General features: G+C 33.0%; 1 protein-coding gene across 1 annotated transcript in view; it reads right to left on the reverse strand.

Moving 5' to 3' along the window:
• LOC129802998 (protein O-mannosyl-transferase TMTC1-like) overlaps positions 1–19221 on the reverse strand; it is a 40969-nt gene extending 21748 nt beyond the window's left edge. Inside the window, exons 1-2 of the mRNA XM_055849281.1 lie at positions 18572–19221; positions 7771–8546 (exon numbers count right to left, since the gene is read on the reverse strand). Coding sequence (XP_055705256.1) covers positions 7771–8084 — 314 coding nt within the window. The 5' untranslated portion in view covers positions 8085–8546; positions 18572–19221. The remainder of the gene's footprint in view (positions 1–7770; positions 8547–18571) is intronic.
• Positions 19222–22610: the final 3389 nt, after the last annotated feature.

A 22610-nucleotide genomic window follows, 5' to 3' on the forward strand; every position in this document is an offset into this window, starting at 1 on the left:
TACACTTGTTAGAAAGTCAAAGACCTTTCTAACTAGCCTAAACGTGATACCATTCAGTTGTGAAATATTCTCTCTAGAGACTTTCTGACTTTTGACCTTGAAAACCCGCTATTAGGAATGATTCAATGGGATTTCGCCTCTAGAGGCGGAAATGTCCGCCTGGATAACCTTTGAAACATATCCAAAATTGAAAAAATCGCACGACGCGATTCTCAATTCTATCTTTAACCGTTTTAGCCTCTAGAGTTGATGTCAGACAGACAGATGAGAACAAGCAATACGATGTCAAAAAAAGCTGAGATTGTAAAGAATCTCAGCTAAAACTCGGGACTTCAGATTTTCAAAATTCTACCAAAATACGACCCCTACGGGAGTCGTCCTAGCGGGTTCTAGGGAGTCTAGGAAGTTGATATACATATTGTATATATCAAATATATATCTATATCTAACTATAATCTACTCAAAATCGCAGGATTATACTATGCTCTCATTCGAGTTCGAACAGTAAATAGTTTCTTTTTTATTTTTAACGTATTTTGATGTACCGGGTCATCAAGGCTATTTTATTCTTTGGCACCAAGTGAGATTCTAATTAGGGTTGAAGGAACATCTATTGCCATCATATTTGGGATACGGAAGTTGAACAGCTATTAACGTTTAACATCTATTAATGACAATTGACAATCATAATACTACTTGCATTTTATTAGACATATTAAATAAATTTCGATTTTATGCCAAACTACCAACAAGTGTTCTCTGACGAACAGGCGCTTTTTTGACCCGTAATTAAAATTAAAAATTATCTTTAGCGACCTATATGGATCCCTTTATGTAATGAGCACACTGAACAAAATACAATTAAATTTCATTAAACAAGTTGTAATTTTAACATAATTTGACATGTACATTTGTTTGTGGCATGAATCTTCTATTCACAAAATATGTGCAAAATCTAGAATTTTCAAAAGCATAAGAAAGTTCATTGCGAAAGAAGTTATAAGAAAGAGGAAATAACGGCGGATTTGCATAATAAGTTATTAAATTACACTTCACGAATCCAAATGAAAATGATTATGTAACATTTTGCGACAAATAATGAAATATCTTTTATTTGTATCATTCGTTTAAAAACTTTATTTTGCCAAGTTGCGTGGGTAAATTGAGGCCTGATATTTTTTAAAAACAAATTGAGTCATAATTAAAAACCAATTTTCCTCTTATCCCAATGCTTAGGATTTTACACAGAAAATAAATATTGTTTGTATTTGAAAAAGCCTGATAAAGTGAAGTGCTATTTTTGCCTTTCAATTATTGAAGTGTAAGCCTTAATGGGGCTTACTAAATTATAATAAAATTTATTAATGGAAAATGGGGAACTGAAGGTACCAGCCATCTTTCAACTTCCCCGGAGTGAACTGTCCACGGAAACTGATGCTCACTCACTGAAGTACTGATGTTAGTTGCCATAAGCAACAAGAGTACCATATAACAAGCTTCAGTACTCGCCTAGGGATGGTGTGTTGGGTCTGTTTGGCCGTCGGCTGGGTTAAGAACTGTCGAATTGACTATACTCTCTACAGAAGGAAAATTTATTTCACTTTGTAAATTCTGTTTCAATATTTAATAATGTATTTACAAAAAAAAAACAATTGAATATAAAGGTTTTTTTAGAAAGTTTTTTCTAAAAAACTTTTTCTAAAATTTTTTTAGAAAAACTTTTAAGAATTTAATTATTTATGTTTCACCGATAAAAATACGTTTTATTTGTATTCATCAAAACCGCCAAAAATATACGCAATTGTGTAATCCGTGAAATCGATAAAAGCCTAATGCTAATTAGCCAAGATTAAGTTTTCAACTTAGCTAAGGCTGATTTGAAAACTATGACTAATGGTTGCGACATACTTTTAGATCAGGAAAATTTCATAAAATCAAATTTCACATCCCTTTATTTTTTAAATGTTACGCATTTGTCTCTCCTGACCTATAGGGGAAAGTGCTCTACCTTCGAACGTTCATGCCTTCGAATAATGTGAATTTCTTTTGTTTTTCGTAAGAGATTTACACTAAATTATCACGGAATTATCAACAATTGATGATAAGCCAACTAATATTTAATAGAAATGTGTAAGTCTCTTAGAAAAACTGAAAGAAAATCCACATTATTCGAAAGCATGAACGTTCGAAGGGAGAGTACTTTCCCTTAAGTCTTTTTCTTCTGCTTTAGTACTTCACGACAAATTCAATTTAGTTGTATTAATATTTTAAAACGAAGGGCAAGATAGATATAGGTATGCAAAGAGTTTTCTAAAAAAAATGATAGGAATTTTGATTTTACGAAATGTTCCTGATCTAAATAAAAGGCATAGAAAGATATCAAAACTAATGATAAATTTTGTTTAGATATATTATAACTTGAATCATTTAAATTTAATAAAATTCTTAGCAAATTATTCTTGGATGATAATTCTTCTCGTTCAACATGTTCATTAATTGAATTAAATGTTTTCAAAAAATATGAAATTTTTCTTTATACTTATAAAATATGTTAAAATGGAAAAATATTGCATTTGTATTTATAAAGTTTTCAGTCTTATAAGTTCATAAAGTTTTCATCTCTAAAATGTTTTTCTTCTTCTATGCGTTCATTAACATCTTTGTGTGGTTAATCAAACTCCAGAGCAAAATTATGGAAAACCTTTATTCACAAACATTACGTACACTATTGCTTTTCGTAACTGTAGGAAATATAATACACAAGTGGTACAGAACATGCTGATACAATCTTTTGACATTACGAGAAAAGGAAAATTTATAAAATAAAATAAATGAGTCGCTTAGAGCAAAAATAGATATTTTAACACTATAGACCGTTTTTGCTTTGAGCACGTAGGGTAAAGTGATATAATTTGGAATTAGTGTTACAAGTTGGACAATTCGCCGGTACAAATTGGACATGGCTTTTTTCTTGATATCTTGATCAGTACAAAATTTGTTTTTAAGCACAAAGAACTAAATTATAAAACTAAAGCATTAAAAATATGCAAATAAAAATAAAGTACTAAATTTATCAAGACAAAAAGCCCTGTCCAAATTGTACCATTGTTGTCCAACTTTTACCACTGTCCAACTTGTACCACTTTACCCTACAATGAAATAAAATCTGCAACAGCCAAGGATAGAATGGGAACCGTTCAGTATTTTCTTTTTTCTTCCTTATGGCCTGTATAAACTAGAGAAAAATATGTGTATGGAATTTGCTTCAATATGGACATAAATTTCTCTAGTGTATAGAGGCCATTACTGTCTCCCAAACATTTCTCCCAAAGAAACCTATGATCTGTAATAGCTGGCTCTGAAATTGGTAAAAACATTTTATGAAACTTGTTTTATCTTAAAATGTTGGTATCATTGAATGATTCGTAGAAAAGGACTCAAGGGAGATTTTTCTTAAGCAAGCCATCCCTCCATCTTTTCATTTTTCCAAGAATTTTGCATATTTTCCTATAAATTCTTAAATATCCTTCAAATCCACGAAAATAATGCGTGGGATGACTTGTTTCCGTCACAAAAGTATTTTCCTTGAAGAGAAAAGAGTTTTCCGCAATTTTTTTTGGATGTATAAAAGATTAATGTTGATTTAAATTCATCTCTAAATCACCATAAACCATGTTGAAGTTGAAAGTTGTTTAAGAAAAGGATATGTAAAGAAAGAACATTTACATTTTAAATAATTATTAGACCAAATCGGGTGAAAATTAAGCCCTTTGACCTTGAATATTTAAATATATGGCGATTTAGCCAGTGAAAGGTGACTTTAGACGAAATGTTCAGCTGGACTGCCTCCGAATAGCCTAGACCAATTTTGAGAAAAGTTAGAACAATATAATTTGTGATCTATTTTAGGGGGTTAGCAAATTAATAAAAGGAGAGTAAGGAAAACGATAAAGATTAGTTTCGAGATAGTGTAATTTTAGGAGGGTCATCGAAGACCGAAAGTAAATATCTCTTACCGTTTGAATTTTATATGGGTCAGAAGACTTAGAAAACGCGAAAAACAGTATGATCTAATATCATTACTTTCCCGATTCATTGCCAATTGTTACCGATGCAGTCGGTTTTGGAATTTCATAACCTTTCAAAAAAAAATTTAAATTTGACCAAATCGATTGAAAAATAGGCCATCCAAGGTGATTGGCCTTTGGCATGAAATAAATCAAGATGGCGATTTAACCGGTGAAAGGTGTCTAAGGACGAAATGTTCAGCGGGACTAATTACAAAACATATCCGAAAATCATTGCAAAAGCTTGGACCGAAATCTTGTTTTTGGAGGGTTTGAAAGGGGTGGGGGGTGCTTTGGGGAAATTAGTTCACCGAAGACCGGAAGACGATATCTTTTACAATTCGCATTCGGAAGCTAGGATGGATACACTAAGAAAAAACTTAAAAAGTTAAAACAACTCTATGAACTCTCGAAGAATATCGATGTAATTGTTACTCTTTTTCATTGTAAATTTTAGTAAATAGAGTTGAAACAACTCTTCCTACGAGTTGAATTAATTCGTCGAATATCGATGTAATTATTATTCTTTTTCAATGTAAAATTTCATCTCGACTGAAGTATATGCTTAAGTGTTTTCGTTTTAAGAATATACTTCAGTCAAGAAGATTTTCGTGTGTTAAAGTTCATATGGAACATCAACTAGAAATATGCCTAACAATGTTTCATGAACGCTTCATACGTGATATTTCGCTCGGAATATATGGAACTTAAGATCAAGAAAATTTAAATAAAGAAAATGATAAAATACAAGAAACATAAAATTGCAAAATCTATCCATTTTGGGATTTGAAAGAGTTATTTTAACTCCAAAAAAGATTTTAATAACTCTTGGAACGAGTTATTTTAACTCTTAAAACGGGTTAATTTCAGTCTTAAAAAGAGTTATTTACACTCTTTTGACATGTAAATTTTAGGAAAAAAAGTTAAAACAACTCTTCCGAATATTACACTTAAATAGAACTAAAGTCAACTCTAAAATATAGTTAATCTAAAATCACAACGAAAAAGAATCAATTCAACATCGATTCGAGTAAGTTTTACTCGATTATTTTTCTGAGTTGAGAAGTTGAAAAAAATTGGATTATGGAAATTGCTCTCTCGTGGAGTTCAAGTAGTTAGAAAGGTATTGTTGTCGAAATTTTATCAATCAAATTGTTAAGATCTAAAAATATCATCACAAATGTGAAAAAAACTTAAAATAAGGATATCGGTTTGGTCTTGAATTATTTGATTAAAATTTCCTTGATAACTCTGGTCTTTTTTGTCCATGTGATCTTCAGTGAATTTAGTGTTTTTTTACCGGAGAATAATTTAATGAAGGAGACAGGTCCTCCCATGTATCCTTTTCAATTTGAAGGATTTTTAAGGATTTGTTAAGAAATTCTGGGAAATTGCAAGGAAAACGAAGAGATAGAGCGATAATTTTTTCTAGGAAAATCTTCTTTGAGCCAGGGCCTCTCGACATTTCATTTTTCCATACATTTTGCATAGAGGCACTGAAGACTATTGGCAAGTTTTTTCCTAAATAGAATTAACTTATCAGTCTGATATATTTCGAAATCGTACATTAAAAGCTATCTAAAAATACATATTTCATAATGCTCGCCGAAATAATATAAGAACTAGGAGCAAATTTGTTTAAGTAGCGGTTCAATATCTGCAAATTTTTTACAAGGAAAAGTGAAAAATAGCTTTACTTTTTATTAGGCTTGATGGGCCCATGTTTGAGCACTGTTATTGAGATGAAATAAATTTTATAAAGTATTTTTACCAAATTTCTCAAATAATATCAACGGTAGCTTGGAAACTTGGCATGATAGAGCATAAGTTTCTTTGGGAGAAATATAGAAGAAACACCTAAGGAACAAGAAATTACTTATCATTTTCTATCTGAAAAGAATTTGTTTTTTTTTTTTGTTGCAGTATGTTATTTGTTTACGACATGAGAAGGTGATTCGCATTTTATTACAGTAGACTCTCTCCCAATTGGGCATTTGGGGCAAAATGTCATCCGGTTTATCAATAGATTTGGGCGTCAAAGCCTTTGTAAATTCCACAAAAAGCGCTCAATTATAAAGAATCACAATAAAATAGGAAGAACTACAGCGAATTTGAGAAAATTAGCTTCATAATTAAACGTTAAAATTATTACTGTATTTAATTCAAGAGGAACACTGAATACAAAATTGATTAGATCCGAAATAGCAATTTGAAGTAATATTACCGTTGGATGTATGTATTCTGGATTCCAAAATCGGGTCCTATAACGGTCGTCAGAGAGTTGAATGACGGAAAGTGGGGAATAATATGACGGTAATTACGGAAGTCATTTAGCGTCATAATAACTCTGAGATTACTCGCTCACGACTAAAATATGACGCCAACTTCCAGTAACTTCCAGTGTCCCTATGAAAAATCTTCCTCTCACTGGGTATATGCGAGGGGAAATTTTACTTGTCAAATGACAAATAGAACTATTCAGTGCAGTAAAATCGCGAAGTAGTTGATATTTGCGCGTATTTTCTCAACAATATTATAGTGTGCATTGGGAGGAAAAGCTCCTCCAGTAGAAATATGTGTTGTGATTCGAAAAAGTACAGTGCCAACAGGAATTAAGTGAAAATTAGGCAATTTTTTGCATGATAAACACACAAACATTTTTTTTGTAAAATGAAATTTTGTGGTTCAGGAGTTTGCTCCAGTTTCTGTAGTGTCCTGTGATTAAAATTTTGTGTCGAAGAGACCTATTTAGTGATTTTTTTTAAAAGTTTTTTTTAAAAAAATTAGAGAAATTTACATAGAACGTAGTAGAAAACGATAGAATATGTGAAGAATTGTTGAGTTGATGTCAACGGTGGTAATACAATACAAAGTTGTGAAGTGCACTTAACGTCTTCATTCAAAGTGCGTACGTCGATTTCGTACCTATGCAGTAGAGAAGGACGCCAAATGCATTGATTTTGGCGCGTCATTTTTTCTACGGAAAAAGACCGTCGTTTGGAGTCGCTCTTGTTACTGCATGTTAGAGTAAATTTGAGAACCGTAAAATAACTATTATATTACTAATTCAATCTTGAGTAATGCTGTGACTAAAATTCGACGCGAATATGACTAATTTTTAGGATTCCAATTAGGAGTAATTTTTTGCGGATTGGGTGTGAAGTACACTTAACGTCTTCATTCAAAGTGCGTACGTCGATTTCGTACTTATAGAGAAGGACGCCAAATGCATTGTTTTTGGCGCGTCATTTTTTGTACGGAAAAATACCGTCATTTGGAGTCGTTCTTGTTACTGCATGGCAGAGTAAAATTTAGAACGGTAAAATAACGATAATATTACTAATTCAATCTTGAGTAATGTTGTGACCAAAATATGACGAGAATATGACTAATTTTTAAGATTCCAATTAGGAGTAATCTTTTTGACCATTTCTTGTACACCAAAAACCAATCATTTTTGAGTCAGAGTAATTTTTGCGGATTGGGATGTCAAAGAAAATTTGCATATTTTCAATTGTGGAGAACGTGCTTAAGGTTTTCTATTTTAAGTTTAAAGGATTATAATTTTTTTTTAAATAAGCTCTCTTATCTAAATGCTTTCCAACTCTGTGGTTATATAAATTGCAATCGGTGGAAAATTTTACCCAAATTTTGCGATATCTTGAAGTGGGGAAGGACTAGTGTAATATAATGGAAAACTTACCGAAATGTAAGTGTTGTGAGTGGTCGGTAGGATTTGTGGCTGTTAACATCGCCCATTGATGTTCCCCAGAAGTCATTGAGAAAGAGATGAGACAGTGGATTGTGTCCCAAAACATCCTTATTCATGGTGATGGCCGGAATGTCATCGTGGACAAAATCACCACGCAAGCCATTGATATAGCAAATGAGGGTGACAATGAGGACAAGAAGATGACTTCGCCAGCCATCGAGGAGGAAATCTGTCATCTCATTCCACTCCTCATCGGAATTCCCAGTACGATTGATGTTGCTGGAATTAATCAATCGTCTCTTCATTATGACGATTGGATGCTTCCTATATCGTATTTCTTCCACAGTCGCTTTTTCTGGGGGTTTTCTCCTTGCTCAATTGTACAAAATTCTCTCCTCCTGAGATAATGATAGGTATTCTTGGCTGGGAAAATGCTGGGGGAAGAGGCCTGAGAAAAGGTGTGGGAGTCACTTTTTTTTCGTGTGTTTTTCACACCACCTAATCGATTAATTTCCTCTCATTTATTCCCGTGCAATTATTCACCATGAGCACCCATGTTGTATTCATTTTCATCATCATCACCATCATGAGGTTCAATCTTCGCAGACTATCTTCTGTCTGCTTCATTTAGTTTTTCTCTCTATGCTTTATGTCATATATTTGTTCCACTATATGTGATTTCCCTATTAATTTGGTTTTTTCCATTGAGAATATCTCGTATTTCTCCCGAAATCTTCTATAATATGCACTTTTTTCTCGTTAGGAAACTGCAAAAATATGAATAAAAAAAAGTAAATGAATAGTGGTTCAATTATTCGTTGCCTCTGCATCTGTATTCTGCTTGTTGGAATATTTCATGAAATTGTATCTTTCCTCTGCAGTATTTAAAAAAAAATCATGCATTGAACTGTCTCGTTTAATTTAATTTGAAAAGGCATGATTAAAAATTCACAAATTATTTCCTTCAAAGTCTTTGTTTTACGAGAAAAATGAAGGAATATTCATTCATATTACTTGAACATGAAACCTCTCCCATTGAAGTATTATTAAAAATTGACTATGTAATTGAAGAATCAATTTCTTTTTTTCCCTCATTATACCAAAATTGATATCAATCTCTCAACAATGAAAAAGCTCTCAATTTTTCTGTTATTACCAATTATTACAGTTTTACTGTGCAACATATTTTAATTTTTCTTTTTTATTTAAATGTAATTTTTTTTAAAGGTCTTTGATCGCGATGTCTAAAAACTACCGGTTGGACAAACTTGAGCTTAATAACTCAAAAATTAGGAGGGTTATCGACTTGTCATTTTTGGCAAAAATAGTAAATTATAATGCATCAGAATTTAATGAGGAAAGACCATTATAAAAATAAAGTAAAAAAGGGTGGCAAAGCGTCCTAGGCTCAAAGTAATCATAAGCACCGAATTGAACAGATTTATAAATCACACAAAACATTGCCCAACATAACCTGGTAGTGGTATAATTGAATTTTGGATAAAAAATAGTTATTAGGGGACTGTGGGCAGACTTCGCACGTGTGAGCTTTCGAACGATGCGAACTTTCTCTTTATTTCCAAAGAGTTGGTTCCGCATTTCTTAGCCATAAGTTAAGTATTAATGAACCTTATTTTCATTGTAAAAATATGCAGCCAAGCCCTTCTTTCCTATGTGCTAGGATCACAAATAGAAAATTGGCCCAAAATGGGTAATTTTGATGGCACACATTTCATTTGATTTCTCATAGTTAAGCTCATTTCTAAAAAAAAATCACTTACACAATGGATGATGAGTATACTTGAGATGATATTTACGTAATAATTTTTTGCATCGGAGGGAAATTATTTTCACAGTGGCGGAAAATTCGCAAGTACTACACTGTGTGTGGTTTCAAACACTGAATGTGTGAGCGTTCGCACATCCATCAGACAACTCTAGCTTAAAAATCATAACCTCACTAAAGCCTCATAAGCCACAGTGAGACATTCATGGTCATTTCCTCTTGGACAGGCGTATAGTCTCCTTCCCATCTCCATGAGACGACGGTTATTGACAGTAGTGTGAAACCTTGTGAACATGTTCATAGTCCATTTTTCGACATTCATTTGGAAGAAAAAACAGTGCTCCAGAAAATGTGAAAAAAGGTGTTTTAAAGATCTTCTTTTAGTGCAGTGATAGTTTCCGCGGATTCACGGGGGTACAGTATAACAATCGGAAAATAATTTTTAATTGTAGATAAAATTTATTTCGAGAAAAAAAGCAATGACGAACCCAAACCCCCATCGTGTGAACGCTGCCCACGGGGGCAAGAATCGCACAAATCGTCATATTTTTTTTTTCATTTTCCTGTCCAGGAAAAACCAACAAGTCTGTGATAGTGAACTAGGCATGCATAGAAACCGAAAAGATCACAGAACTTTTTGGTGTAGTGCAATTCACTACATTTTACAGTTTAGTCAGAAAAAAGTCCTGAATATGAAGAACGAAAAAGTCGGTTCAGACTTGTCAGGAATTCCAAGAGATTTTCAACAAGCCCAAACATGATCCCATTCGGTTGAGATATATATTCACTGGAGACTTATTGAGCCTTGATCTTGCCAAAACTTTATTAGGAGTGATTCAATGGTATTTTCGTATATGGACGAGATGTCCACCTATGCAACCTCTAAAAAAAAAGTGAGAAAATTAGGGTCCTGTTAACGGTTCCAAGGTCAACTTATGTGGGGAACTCTCAAAAGTCCCAAGTCGCTATCTCTAACCATTTGGTCTCTAGGCGTGGTAATGGTCGGACTGATAGATGGACAAACAGCATGACGTCATTTCCCAAAAATAGTCTGAAACGCCAAGATAGGTTGAGAAAAGTAGACACCGGGGAGTAGATTATGGAAATTTTGGGATGTGAAAAAAAATCGAAGGATTATATATATATATACTCCTCCCTCTGTGGAGTTCGAGCAGTAAAATACTTTCATTTTAAAATTGCAAGTCCCATGAAACCCCTTAAATATTTAAAACCCTTGTTATATGAACTTTGCGAGTATTTATAGCTGGATTTTATCAAAATAAAAAAAAAAGCCACACGAGCTGGAAAATCATAGTTCAAAAGTTTACTAGCCTAGGGCAGATTGGTATAATTCAGAATCGGCTACAAATAAGATTATTTTTTATAGAAAACTTAGTCTGAATAGGTTTAGTAAATTAAAAATTTTAATGTGTTTATTAAGGAAAAATTTAATATTCCCATTTGGGACAGATTTTAAATTAGACAATTCTACCTAATATCTTCCGTTTTAATTTTTATTCCTTTAGGGTAAGTGTGCCAAATTCCGGCCAGCTTGCAATTTCGGCCACTTTTTTTGTTACTAGAATTTCAATGAACTTTTAGATTTTACCTACAGATTATACAATGCAAAATAATAACAAAAAATGGAGCTTCGACAAACGAGATGACGTGAAAAAGACATTGGAAGAATTCCGACAGGGCAAGTAACTATGAGAATGAGGTGGCCGAAATAAGGCACCAAAGCTATGTCTATGTTTTTATTCATTTTAAAATGTATTAAGACTGATTTTAGAGTAAATAAAGACGGTAAACTCTTTACAAGAATTCAAGTAACACTCTTTAAGAAGAAAAAATCAAAAAAGATCAAACTGTATTTAAAATACTCCATTTCAAATTTGAGACTTTGACGCTTGCATGCAACTATGCCGAAATTTGGCACACTTACCCAATATTTGTTTTGTATTTGTCAATTAGATTAAATTATTTGTTTTACTGACGACTTCGATGTATTTCCAAAATCGTTAATTATTCTCTTTAGTTTCAATAAAACTGAAGATATTGGGAATCAATGTGTCTGGTCTCATTTTACCGAAATTAATTACCGTAAGCAAGGGTGCTATTGACACCCCCCTGTTCTTAAGCTTTTCTTTATTTTTATAAGGATGATTTTTACCGATCCAATCTACCATGTCTGATCCGTCTGATCGGTAAGAACCGTTCTTAAACATTAAAATTAAAGAAAAGCTTACGAATGGGAGGGGGCGAAAGTCACCTGCAGGGGACAAAGTCTCCCGCACTTACAGTACCTTATTTAGAAATTGAAGGTTATTATACGCAATACTGCAACATTTTAAAACATAAAAAGGTCGTACGATCAATCCTAAGGAATGGTTTAAATCCAATAGTACTTATTTTATTAATTCTCAAACAACTCGGCTTCTGGATAAACCGATTGTGATAACTTCTTTAACATTACAGAACACTTTTCTTCTTACATTCCACCTATGATATATAGGGTAAGTGTACAACATTTCGGCCATCTCTTTTGTTCCTCAAAATTCCATGAATTTTTAATTTCTGCGAACTCTAGAGAATAAACAATGCAAAATAATAGGAAAAAATGTCTATTCTACGATCGAGATGATATGAAAAAGACTTTACAAGAATTCCGGAAGGACACGGAACTATGAGAACCAAGGTGGCCGAAATAGGCCACCAAAGTTATGTCTACATTTTTATTCATATTAAAATGCAATAAGAATGATTTTAAAGGCAATGAAGACGATAAATTGTCTGTAAGGTTCCAAGCAACACTCCTTACAAAGAAGTAACAAAAAAAATTCAGTTTGTATTAAAAATATTACATTTAAAACCTAAGACTTTGGCGCTTGCAAGCAAGCAACTATGCCGAAATTTAGCACACTTACCCTAGGTATGATAGGTTGAACATGAGCAAAATATTGTCAATGGTAATGAAAAATAAATGCAATTCAATACAATACAATATTCTCTTAAGAATTTATAGTAAGGTGGGGTAACCGGATTGTTTTCCGAAGAGTGCTACTTACACGCTTGTTTTTGGACTGATGAAATTCCTTTTTACTTCTTCTAAATCCATAGAATTATTCACTGTCTCATTCAGAAACAAAATATTAAAAAAAAATTATCAAAAATATTAAAGAAAATTTATAAAATAATGATAATAGTGAAATAAGTCAGCATGCCCTAACTGGGTCGCCTTTTCGCTAATTCACTTTCAATTAAACCTTTGGATTTAAAATACTTTTTTTACAAGGAAAAAACAATAAATATTTTCAATCAGTCAGCTGTCATTAGCGAAAATATCACTGCTAGAAATTTTTTAGTGAATAACCCAGCTGGTACAAGATTGAAATGAGTGGATTAAACTCACTTATTCAATGGATAAAAATATTATTTTAAGTGGATTACTCATAAACGATCCAGATAGCGAAGCGCCCAGATTAGCACATTTCACTATAAATGAGAAAAATTAAATTTTTAGGCATTCAGATTTGGCTCAGATTAAGAATCTTGCTAAAAAGCCTAATATATCTGAAGATTTATTGTTTTATTCTTGTGGCTACCTCGTAAGTATTTCTCACTTAATTTGCTTGGCAGTTTTCGCATTGATACTGTGCTGAATCTAACCCAAAGAAGCTTCTTCGTCATTAGAGTGAGAAAGACTTTAACAAAGTTCGAGGTCATTCTTTGAACATAAAATTTAATGACAATTACTCTTTCGGTGATTATAAAGGAGATGAAAGGAATTCCCCAATTACCTATTCAATTGCACCAATTACTTCTCTTTTAGTAAAAACAACTTTTTTTTTCATACACCAGAGAACAAATATTGAAACATGATTCTATGAATTGGAGAAAAAAAGTGTATAAAAATGAACAACCATTTCCCAATAACATCAAAAAGACTTTTCACCTTCCATTCCTGCCATTCCTGCCCCGAAAAAACAATTTGGCCCCAAAAATAACAAGAGTATCATTTTTCTCTCTTTTCCTCAACAAATATTCCAAAAGAGTAGTTACAGGAAAAAAAATAATAATTGTTGTAATTTGTGGAAAAGGGCACCCCTGGTACACAATTTCTTGATTCACGTACATGATAAATTATTAATAGGGTTGGTGGATTATTAATGAGAAAACACCCAAGCTACACGATCTTATTCAAACATTTCTCACATGATGTGTTCTGATGGGGAGACAGTTGGATTCACGTAATACTGGGAGACCAATTTGCCTCTCGACATTACTAAAAGCATAACCAAAATCCCCTACAATAATAATAATAATAATAATATACGGAGAAGCTTCAATTGTATAAAATTTGAAGGCATTAGTTACCAACTACGTGTATCACTCACACGACATCCCTTTATGCTTCCTAGAAGCACGAGGAATAACAAAATTGAAATTGAAGTATCTTCTAAACAGGGATTATTCAAAATTTGATAAAGTTGGTTTATTGACTGTTTCAAATCAATTTAAGCTCAATTCCTCAATTTAGTATTAATAAATTCTCTTTTGAAGAATTATTTTCTCATCGTACTTAATTTCCATACGATGAGAGTTCATAGATTAAACATCATTGAGTTAAAAGTTTCACTCTTTGTGCATATAAAATATTAGTGGTGCCTATTTATCGTTGCAGTATATTAAAATAAATCTAATTTGATCGCTATAAACATAAACCTAAGCTCAATCCTGCTTATTGAATTTCAATTTTGTGCACATTAAAATGTTATGCTGCACGCATTACTTTTCATGAGTCTTATAATTTAATTTTTTTTATAGAATAGTACAACATATCAACAATATTTCCTCAAATTTCAAGTCATTCACAAGAAAACTCTAGGTCATACAGCCTCTATAGTAATGTCCCTCTCCATTGGCGGCAAGTGGAAAATGTTAAATTTAATTACTTTTTTCAAAAAACTCAATTTTTGAAGTCGATAAAAGAGTTTTTTCGAAAACTAATGAACCTATTACATTGAAATTTAGTAGAATTCTTATATATAAAATCTTATTCCAAGATATTAAAGGCTGAAAATTGGTGTGAAACACACCGAAAAGTAAATGTTTTTGTATGAGATACTCCTAAACATCTAAATTTCATTTTGTTTTTTCAAAACAATCCTTTGTTTAAGTACCAGTTTAAGGGGGGAGCCTGAATTAGGATGTTAAAAATTTATTTTTTCGCGGGGCGGTCAATGGGTCAAAGGGTAGAGCCCTCTCTCTATGATGCAAGTGTCCCGGGTTCGAATCCCCTTTAGGTCACCAGAAATTTTTCTGGCATTAAAGGTGTTCGGATTGCATCCAATGAGCTTCACTGCACTTGATTCCACGGGCATGGGACTGACAACCTTATCCTGTACAAGAGAAAATAATAATGCATGTCTAGAAATCACCTTGCGGGAAGGCCTTGTTCCTTCATGGAATGTTGTGCCAGCATTATTATTATTATTATTATTAAGGGGGGAGCCTGAATTAGGATGTCAAAAATTTATTTTTTCGCGATTTTATGAAAGTAAAGAACACAAGAAAGCTTCATGGTATTTTGTTATATAATTTATACAAATTTAAACTTTTAAAAAATTAAACAAAATGAAAATGACTGACTAATAAGTAGTTCACTTGGGCGCCTTATGAGGCATGAAATGTGTTATGAAAATATTTTATGTTTTATAGCTAAAAAAAACTGAGCAAAACCGATATTTTTTTAATACTTTTTTTTTGTTTAAATGTATATTTTCGAATTAAATTTGAAGTTTCTTCAGGTTAATATACAAAACAATTTAATTGTGAAGAAAATAAGCCTTAATTAATTTCAATCGATCCACAAGTGTTTTTGTAAGGTTTTGGTCAAAAGCCTGAAATCCAGAATCGCGAACTCGATAATCTTAAAAGTGAAAATCCGAAGATCTTAAAAATGTCCTAGCTATACTTCCACGATTGTACCTGGGTTTGCTGGGGCAAAGAAAATTTTTTTGTGTAAATTTTCTGTGTTCTCCGTACAATTTCGTTTTTGTCAGGATTTTGAACATTCGGTATTTTGGCTTTCAGGATTTTGGCGTTCGAGATTTTAATTTTCGGAATTTTGACTTCCACCGGTTTTAGTTATCCTACGCATTAAAATTCGTCAAAATCGTAAAAATGAAAAGTGTAGAAAACATGCATCAAAGTTTTATATATGGGAGCTTTTGAAAATCTGCTCCGTGTTTCTATCATGGTTTCTTCACTGTATCTTTGAAAATACTTGGAACAGGTTTCTGAGCTTATTTTTGGTATATTATTATATAGTTTATCTAATTGATTTAAGAAATAAATAAATCAATTTTCGTGACCGTATAATTGAGGCTTCTTCATTAACTCACCCGTTAACAGAAAATAATTGTTTTTTGGTTTCACATAACTATAGGGGGAAGTTAGGTGGTACCTTTAAATTAGAGCTCCTTAAAAATAGGGTTTTTCCCGATTTCTAAGTAGAACTGAGCCTAGTCAGACATACTGTAATTCTGTTTCACAATTGGTTTGCGAAGCTTAATTATATAGTAATGTTAAGTTCAAATTAAAAATAGGAGAAAAAAACCCTATTTATAAGTTGCAATAATTCAAATGTATCCCACTTCCCCCTACTATGAGTAATCGTATCGACCGCAAAGATTGTTTTATTTTTCAAAGGGTTTCCCAAAACGAACTCACAATAGGTGAACTTTTAACATTTTCCATGGAAGTTTCATAAATATTGTTCAATTGTACTTTATATGATTAAGAGATTACTTTAATTTTTTTTGTATTGAACAAATAATGTGATAAAATATAAATGGCTTTTTAGTCTCCGAGGGCTTCGTAACCCCTTCAGAGTGAAATTTCAATTGATCGAAATGGTAGTATTAATATAAACGTAAACCTAATCAAAATGTAAATTAATGAAAGGTAAATTTAATAGATGAGAAATTGAAATCTGTAAAATTGTATTAAAATAGATATTCCAGAAACTCAAGCAAATGAACTACGCTTGGTCAACTAACAAATACAAATCAATCTCAAATATCGAATTTAGAGAAATAATAGGAGAATTCCACGCAAATTCATTCCCTTTAATCACTTGACGTTTTTTCCTTGTTGGCTATGAATACTTAAAATAAACTTAAAATAAAGAATCAAAAAATGATTTGTGAAATTCTTAAAATTGTGATATAGATACTACATCAAAAATGGTTTCGCATAATTTGCATATATCGATTAGTTCGTAATTGTTTAGAACCGATAAAGTACGGATTATCAAAATAGGTTTGAAATATTATAATCTTAGTTACTATTGAATTTGTGACAAAATGAATTATTAGTTCATTATCCGATCATTATCGTTTGAAATTTGAGTCAGGGATTGGAACTTTATTGCACTTATGAAAATAAAAAAATCCAACAAATTTAAACTAACTTAATCGGTTGAGAAATAAGAATTGTAGAACCTTTTATACTTTGACTTTGAATAACTTTTTAAACTTTTAAAATATATCCAATAGAAAAGAATTGTTTGACATTTTTTCGAGGTATAGTGTAACGTGTGGTATTTCGGGACATTTTTTAGCACTTTCAAATTTCAAACAGCCTAATGACATCTCAAATTATTTTTTTCTTTAGTGATACAAATATTTATGTTCCTTATGCTATCCAGAATAAGATTCTTATCGAAAAATGTTGAAAAATACATCATATTTTATATAAAATAGCAAAAAATGTAAAGAAGTAAGAGTGGTATATTTCGGGACAGAGGGGCATTTTGGGTTTTTGTTTGGGTATTTTGGGACAAACAAAAGTCGCTATTATGCAAATAAATTTTACCGAGTCTGATTATTTACCTTTAAGTAGAAGTTCTAAGCTTCACTGTTTCATAAAAATTTTGTTTAAATTTCACTTTTAAAGTGACTTAAATCGAAAAAAAACTAAGCACTGTTTGTGTTGACATCTGCAAAATTGACCACACTAAAGGTTTTGTAAAAAGTGAAATGTGACACTCACAATTCACGCGTATTTCACACTTTAAATTAAATAAAACTTCAGAAGTTTTATGTTTATTTGATACGTAAAAACCTTAATGACCAGCGCACAATAAATTTTGTTTGGAAACATGTTTTCAAAATTTCCCATGAGAATGAGCGAGATGACTAGATCTAGATCTCACCCATTCACATTGAAATGTCAAAAACATGTTTACTAAACAAAAGTTATTGTGCGTTGGGCATAATATTTCATACAGAACTTAAAAATAATTAGAAAACAAATATTTATAGGATTTTTGATGTGTCCCAAAATACCCATATTATGTCCCGAAAAGCACCTTGTCCAGAAATACCACACGTTACCCCAAAAAATGTTTTTAGCGTGGAAAGAAGCAATGGAGAAATTAAAGTTACGTTTGTGATGTAAAGATCGACATATGGGAGTTTTGCCTGAAAACCTCAAGTCGTTATCCTTAAACGTTTGACCAGAAAGAACGGCAAATTATATAATGTGATGTATAGGGGCATAGGTTTTGTCCACCAGAAGTTGTCAGAAACCCTTGCTTGCCTCTGTTGCAAGAAATGCTTAGAACGATGTTATATCCATCTCTAACTATACCCTAAATGTTAGACAATTTATTTTTTCATGTTAAAAAATTGCGAAAAAAATTAAAAATCTTGCGTATTATGGGCCAATTTAGACTTATCATTGACTTTTTCTTTCAATCACACTATACTTTTTGATGGTATTATAAGGCACACCTCCTTTGTCAATTGTTTTCCCTTTCTTTTCATTATCTTTTAGTGGGAAAAATTCCCAGTGATTCTTTTCTTGAGTTGTTATTCAACATCAAAAAAGGGATGAATTGCAGAAGATATATATAATACGTTTTTGTAGTGTTTTTGTTTTTGGGTTGAGATAGGGGGAAAGGTGAACTAGCAGGTATAAAGAGAAAAGAGAAATCACCTCATTGTTTAATATTTCGTCCTTTTTTCCGCCTCTTTTATCCTTCTTCCGTGCTACGCACACTCTCTCCAAGTATCCTCCATGGTTTCGAATAAATTGGCAATAAGAGGGGACAGGAAGTGTTGCAAATATATATCAATATCACTGTCAATGGTATATGGAAATTAAAATGCAAAATAGTGCACTGTAATTGGACTTCTTTTTTTTATAGCAATACACCCTCCATTGTCTGAATTAATTTCTAACCCCAGACACGCACTGTTTTGGGGGTAGATCCAACACCAACTGCAAAATCACAATTATCCTGCAGGAAAGGCGGTATCACCTTCTAATGTTAGGCGTATAAATCAATTGGGAAATTAGGTGAAAAAATGAAACACAATTTTTCCGTCCTTGGGTCTTCCGGGACTTTTTCACGGTACTTTTTTTTTCAACTTCCCCTCAGATAATATTCACAATTTTTCCGGATATTCAGCTTAGCGAGAAGGGGTTGAATTTTGTCAGCACTGGGGGTTTGGTTGTGATTTTGGTCAAATATTTCTGGATGGAACACAAAGGGACACCTCCTTTCTCAATTTTACACAATAGTCTGTGGTATTTGTTATGACAAAATGTCTCAAAGATCACTTTTTAGGCCTCTTCTTCTTGATTTTTTTTTTATTTCACCAAAAAAAAATTGATGATGGTGCTGAGAAGGATGATTTTACTATATTTTGGGTTACCGAACAAAGCCCGAGTTTGATATTGACTGAAACAATTCAGCGAGGGTGTCCTGAAAAAGGTGAAGTAGAGTTTGTGTCTGTTGGGATACTACCCCTAAAAAGCTTCACATGTATCCTGATACACACACACAAATATATTCAATACCAAAACATTCATACAGCACAGTGTGAATGATTGCGAAGAACCACCTCTATCTATGGTATTACCGAGTATTGTTTTTCAATATACTGATGTCATATGCTACAGCAAGTTTGAGATTTCTCGGAAAATTGCAAACATTTTCAAATTCACAAAAAATAACATTGTTTGCTGAACAATTGACAACATTTGTCGGGTATGAAAAAAGGACAATTAAATTTTGGACACCCTATGGTGTACATTTAGTTCCGCTCATGCGCTACCGATTAATACTCTCGGGTATTCCTCACTTCGACTCGAACACTAACGATACTCCACTTCCTCTATCCCTCAATCATTCTTCAACCCCCTTTCAAACATTTGCCTCCAAGCTACACTCAGAAAAATGACAGCACAAAACTACAATGCTCCATAAATCGTAAAAATCGCATTGGAAATTACCCAAAGTTTGTCAAGAGATTAAAAAAAAATTGTTTGTATGGGGGAGATCGGAGCAGATTTAGCCAGGGATAGAATTAGACAGTGGGGTGTTTGATAGATAGATTGTATAGGGAGTATGGCACGATCTGTGGGCTGCAGAAACCTAGGCTCTATTTTAGCCCATTATAATACCCAACAAACCTTACTCCAACTGGCTGAACTGCAGAACATCTTGAGCACTTCTTTCCTAAAAGACGGTGGGGTGTTAGAAAGAATATTGAGTAAATTAGTATTTATTCAGAGTAATTAACTCACCCCTATTCATTGAAATATTTGTCAGTCTGATTCGAACATGTTTTTCACAAAATATAGGCAAAGAAAAATTTTATTTACCGTACAATTTTGCCCCTGGGGTCAGGCTAAGGTCCTTGACACACTTAGGACTTAAGCCGAGAGACGGCTTAGTAGAAAATGCTAGTAATGTGCTTAAACCATTATTTCGAATATAATTACGCTAAGCCGTCTCTCGGCTAATCCTAAGTCTGTCAAGGCCCTAAGGGTCAACTGGGTAGGCTCTAACTCCCTGGCAACCTGCTGAGTTCTCATGGTGTCTTCTCGCGACGGCTCCCTAGGTAACTCTAAACCAGAGGCGTGCAAGAACTGTTGAAACCGAATAAACGTCAGAAACATGTACGTCAATGGTTAAAACGCCACAAGAACAAACTTATTTTGACGTTAATTCGGTTTCAACGGTTCTTGCACATCTCTGCTATAAACCCATGAGCGCTCTGGTCCTCCTAGACGGGGTTGGTCGACAGATTAACAGTACATCACCGAGATCCATACATAATGGAGAAACTTTCATTATTAAAAACGGGAACGGCAATCCTGCCTGGTCTCCCCTAAGTTTGTGATTTGGTTTGAAACAAATCCTTTAGATGAAAGTTTATTGTTTGAGTTTATTGATATAAGGTCGTTTAGTAAGGTTTTGTCGGTTTGTGCATAATTTTCATCGCATAAAGTTTACGTCTATGTCTAGTATGCTCAATTAAGAGCTCATAGTAGGTCCATCCTATCAAACACGCAAAAGAAAACCTTTTTTGCCGTAAGTTTTGGCTTGGCCATGGTTTAAGCCACTTATCCGGTCTTCCTCCATTATCGTTTCTGTTCAACATTTTGAGGTTATTTACACTATTACATTAAGATTGAGTTTTTCATATAGAATGAGAACCTTGGAGTTTGACAATTCAAGTTTGAAGATATGAAACTTTTTTTTCTGGAAGGCATATCATTGGATTTGCTCTTTTCGTGTCATTTTTTTTTTAAAGCTTTGTAAGACAAATTGGTTGCTTATTGTATTATTTATACAGATTGCAATAAATAAGTGCGTCAAAAAAATATAGAATTGGATTGGATCACTGAGAAAAAATGGGGGTGCGTTTAACCTTTTTTCGTGATAACTTTAACACTTTTTTGGTGTAAAAATATATCAACATTTTTTAATGTTAATTTTACACCTTTTTAAGGGTGAAAATAACATGAAAAAAGGTAACTAAACCCTAATACACTTAAAAAGCATCATATTTACACCTATTTCGGATCAATACTGCAAAATAAAATTAACATTTCCGAAATGTTATTTTAACTGTTTTCGGAATACACGACAAAAGGAGTCCGGATTAGCATTTGACGTTCGACTTAACCTCAATTGAGGCGTTTTGTATCACAGTATCAGCCTCGGTTTATGGATCTGAGCAGTGAATGTGCTTTTGTATTCGACGAAACTTTGAAGGTCGAAATTTATCTCCTATACCAACCTCTCTTGGACGTTTCATTGCCAATGCATTGGCATTGCTTTTGCATTCATTCACTGGACGAATTCGAGACTAATACAACAGCTGAAAAATCTGCAGCTGCCTATCCTCGAACCCGATCCACTGATCCACCGAGGCCCCTTATGTAAACCGACATAATTAGATATGGATTTTTGGACAATTCAATCTAATGCAGCAATGTACGAGTAATACGAGAATACGGCTCGCTTTCCTTAGATTTCGCAATATTTTACAGATAAAAATACAGTCGAATAATTTTTTTATAATTATTATTTCATCATTGATTTAAGGATCCAGTTTTTTTCCTGTATCTAATTGCTTTTAAATGGCTGTGATAGGTTTTACTCCAAGGATAATTGAATCATCTTTGATTAAAAAAATTCTTGACCATCTAAAATTATTTTCTTACATCTAATTCAGAAAAAATGAGTTTGACCCTCGTCCTTAAAGGGTTAACGAATAAACATAGTTAAACTTATGGTAACTCAGACACTTGGAGATGACCTAGAGGTGTGCTTCCCACTCGGAATGCGTTAAACTGATATCGAAGGTCCAAATGGTCCAAATGTATAAAATTGACTCACCCACAATTTTTTTCTGAGTGTACAACCCACCCAGTAAAATCTCCTGCTTTTTTACCATCCTTCCTTTGAATCTAACACCGTGTTCTCCTGTGTGTATACAAACATTTTCCCTCCAAACGACTAAGAGAGGACGGCACAAGGATTCGCACACGATGATTTTCCACAGACGCCTCAGGGGGTGGCTCTCCAGCGAAAGGGGTTCTTTCAGCCAAATTATTTATGGTTTCCAATTACACGATTATGTCTCAATAGGAAAACACCATGAAGCCAATGATGAATTGCTTATCCTCACATTTCTCCTCAGATAAGGTTGCAATATAGTAAAAATTTGATGTTTTT

This window comes from Phlebotomus papatasi, chromosome 2, assembly GCF_024763615.1.
Source record: "Phlebotomus papatasi isolate M1 chromosome 2, Ppap_2.1, whole genome shotgun sequence".
NCBI lineage: Eukaryota > Metazoa > Arthropoda > Insecta > Diptera > Psychodidae > Phlebotomus > Phlebotomus papatasi.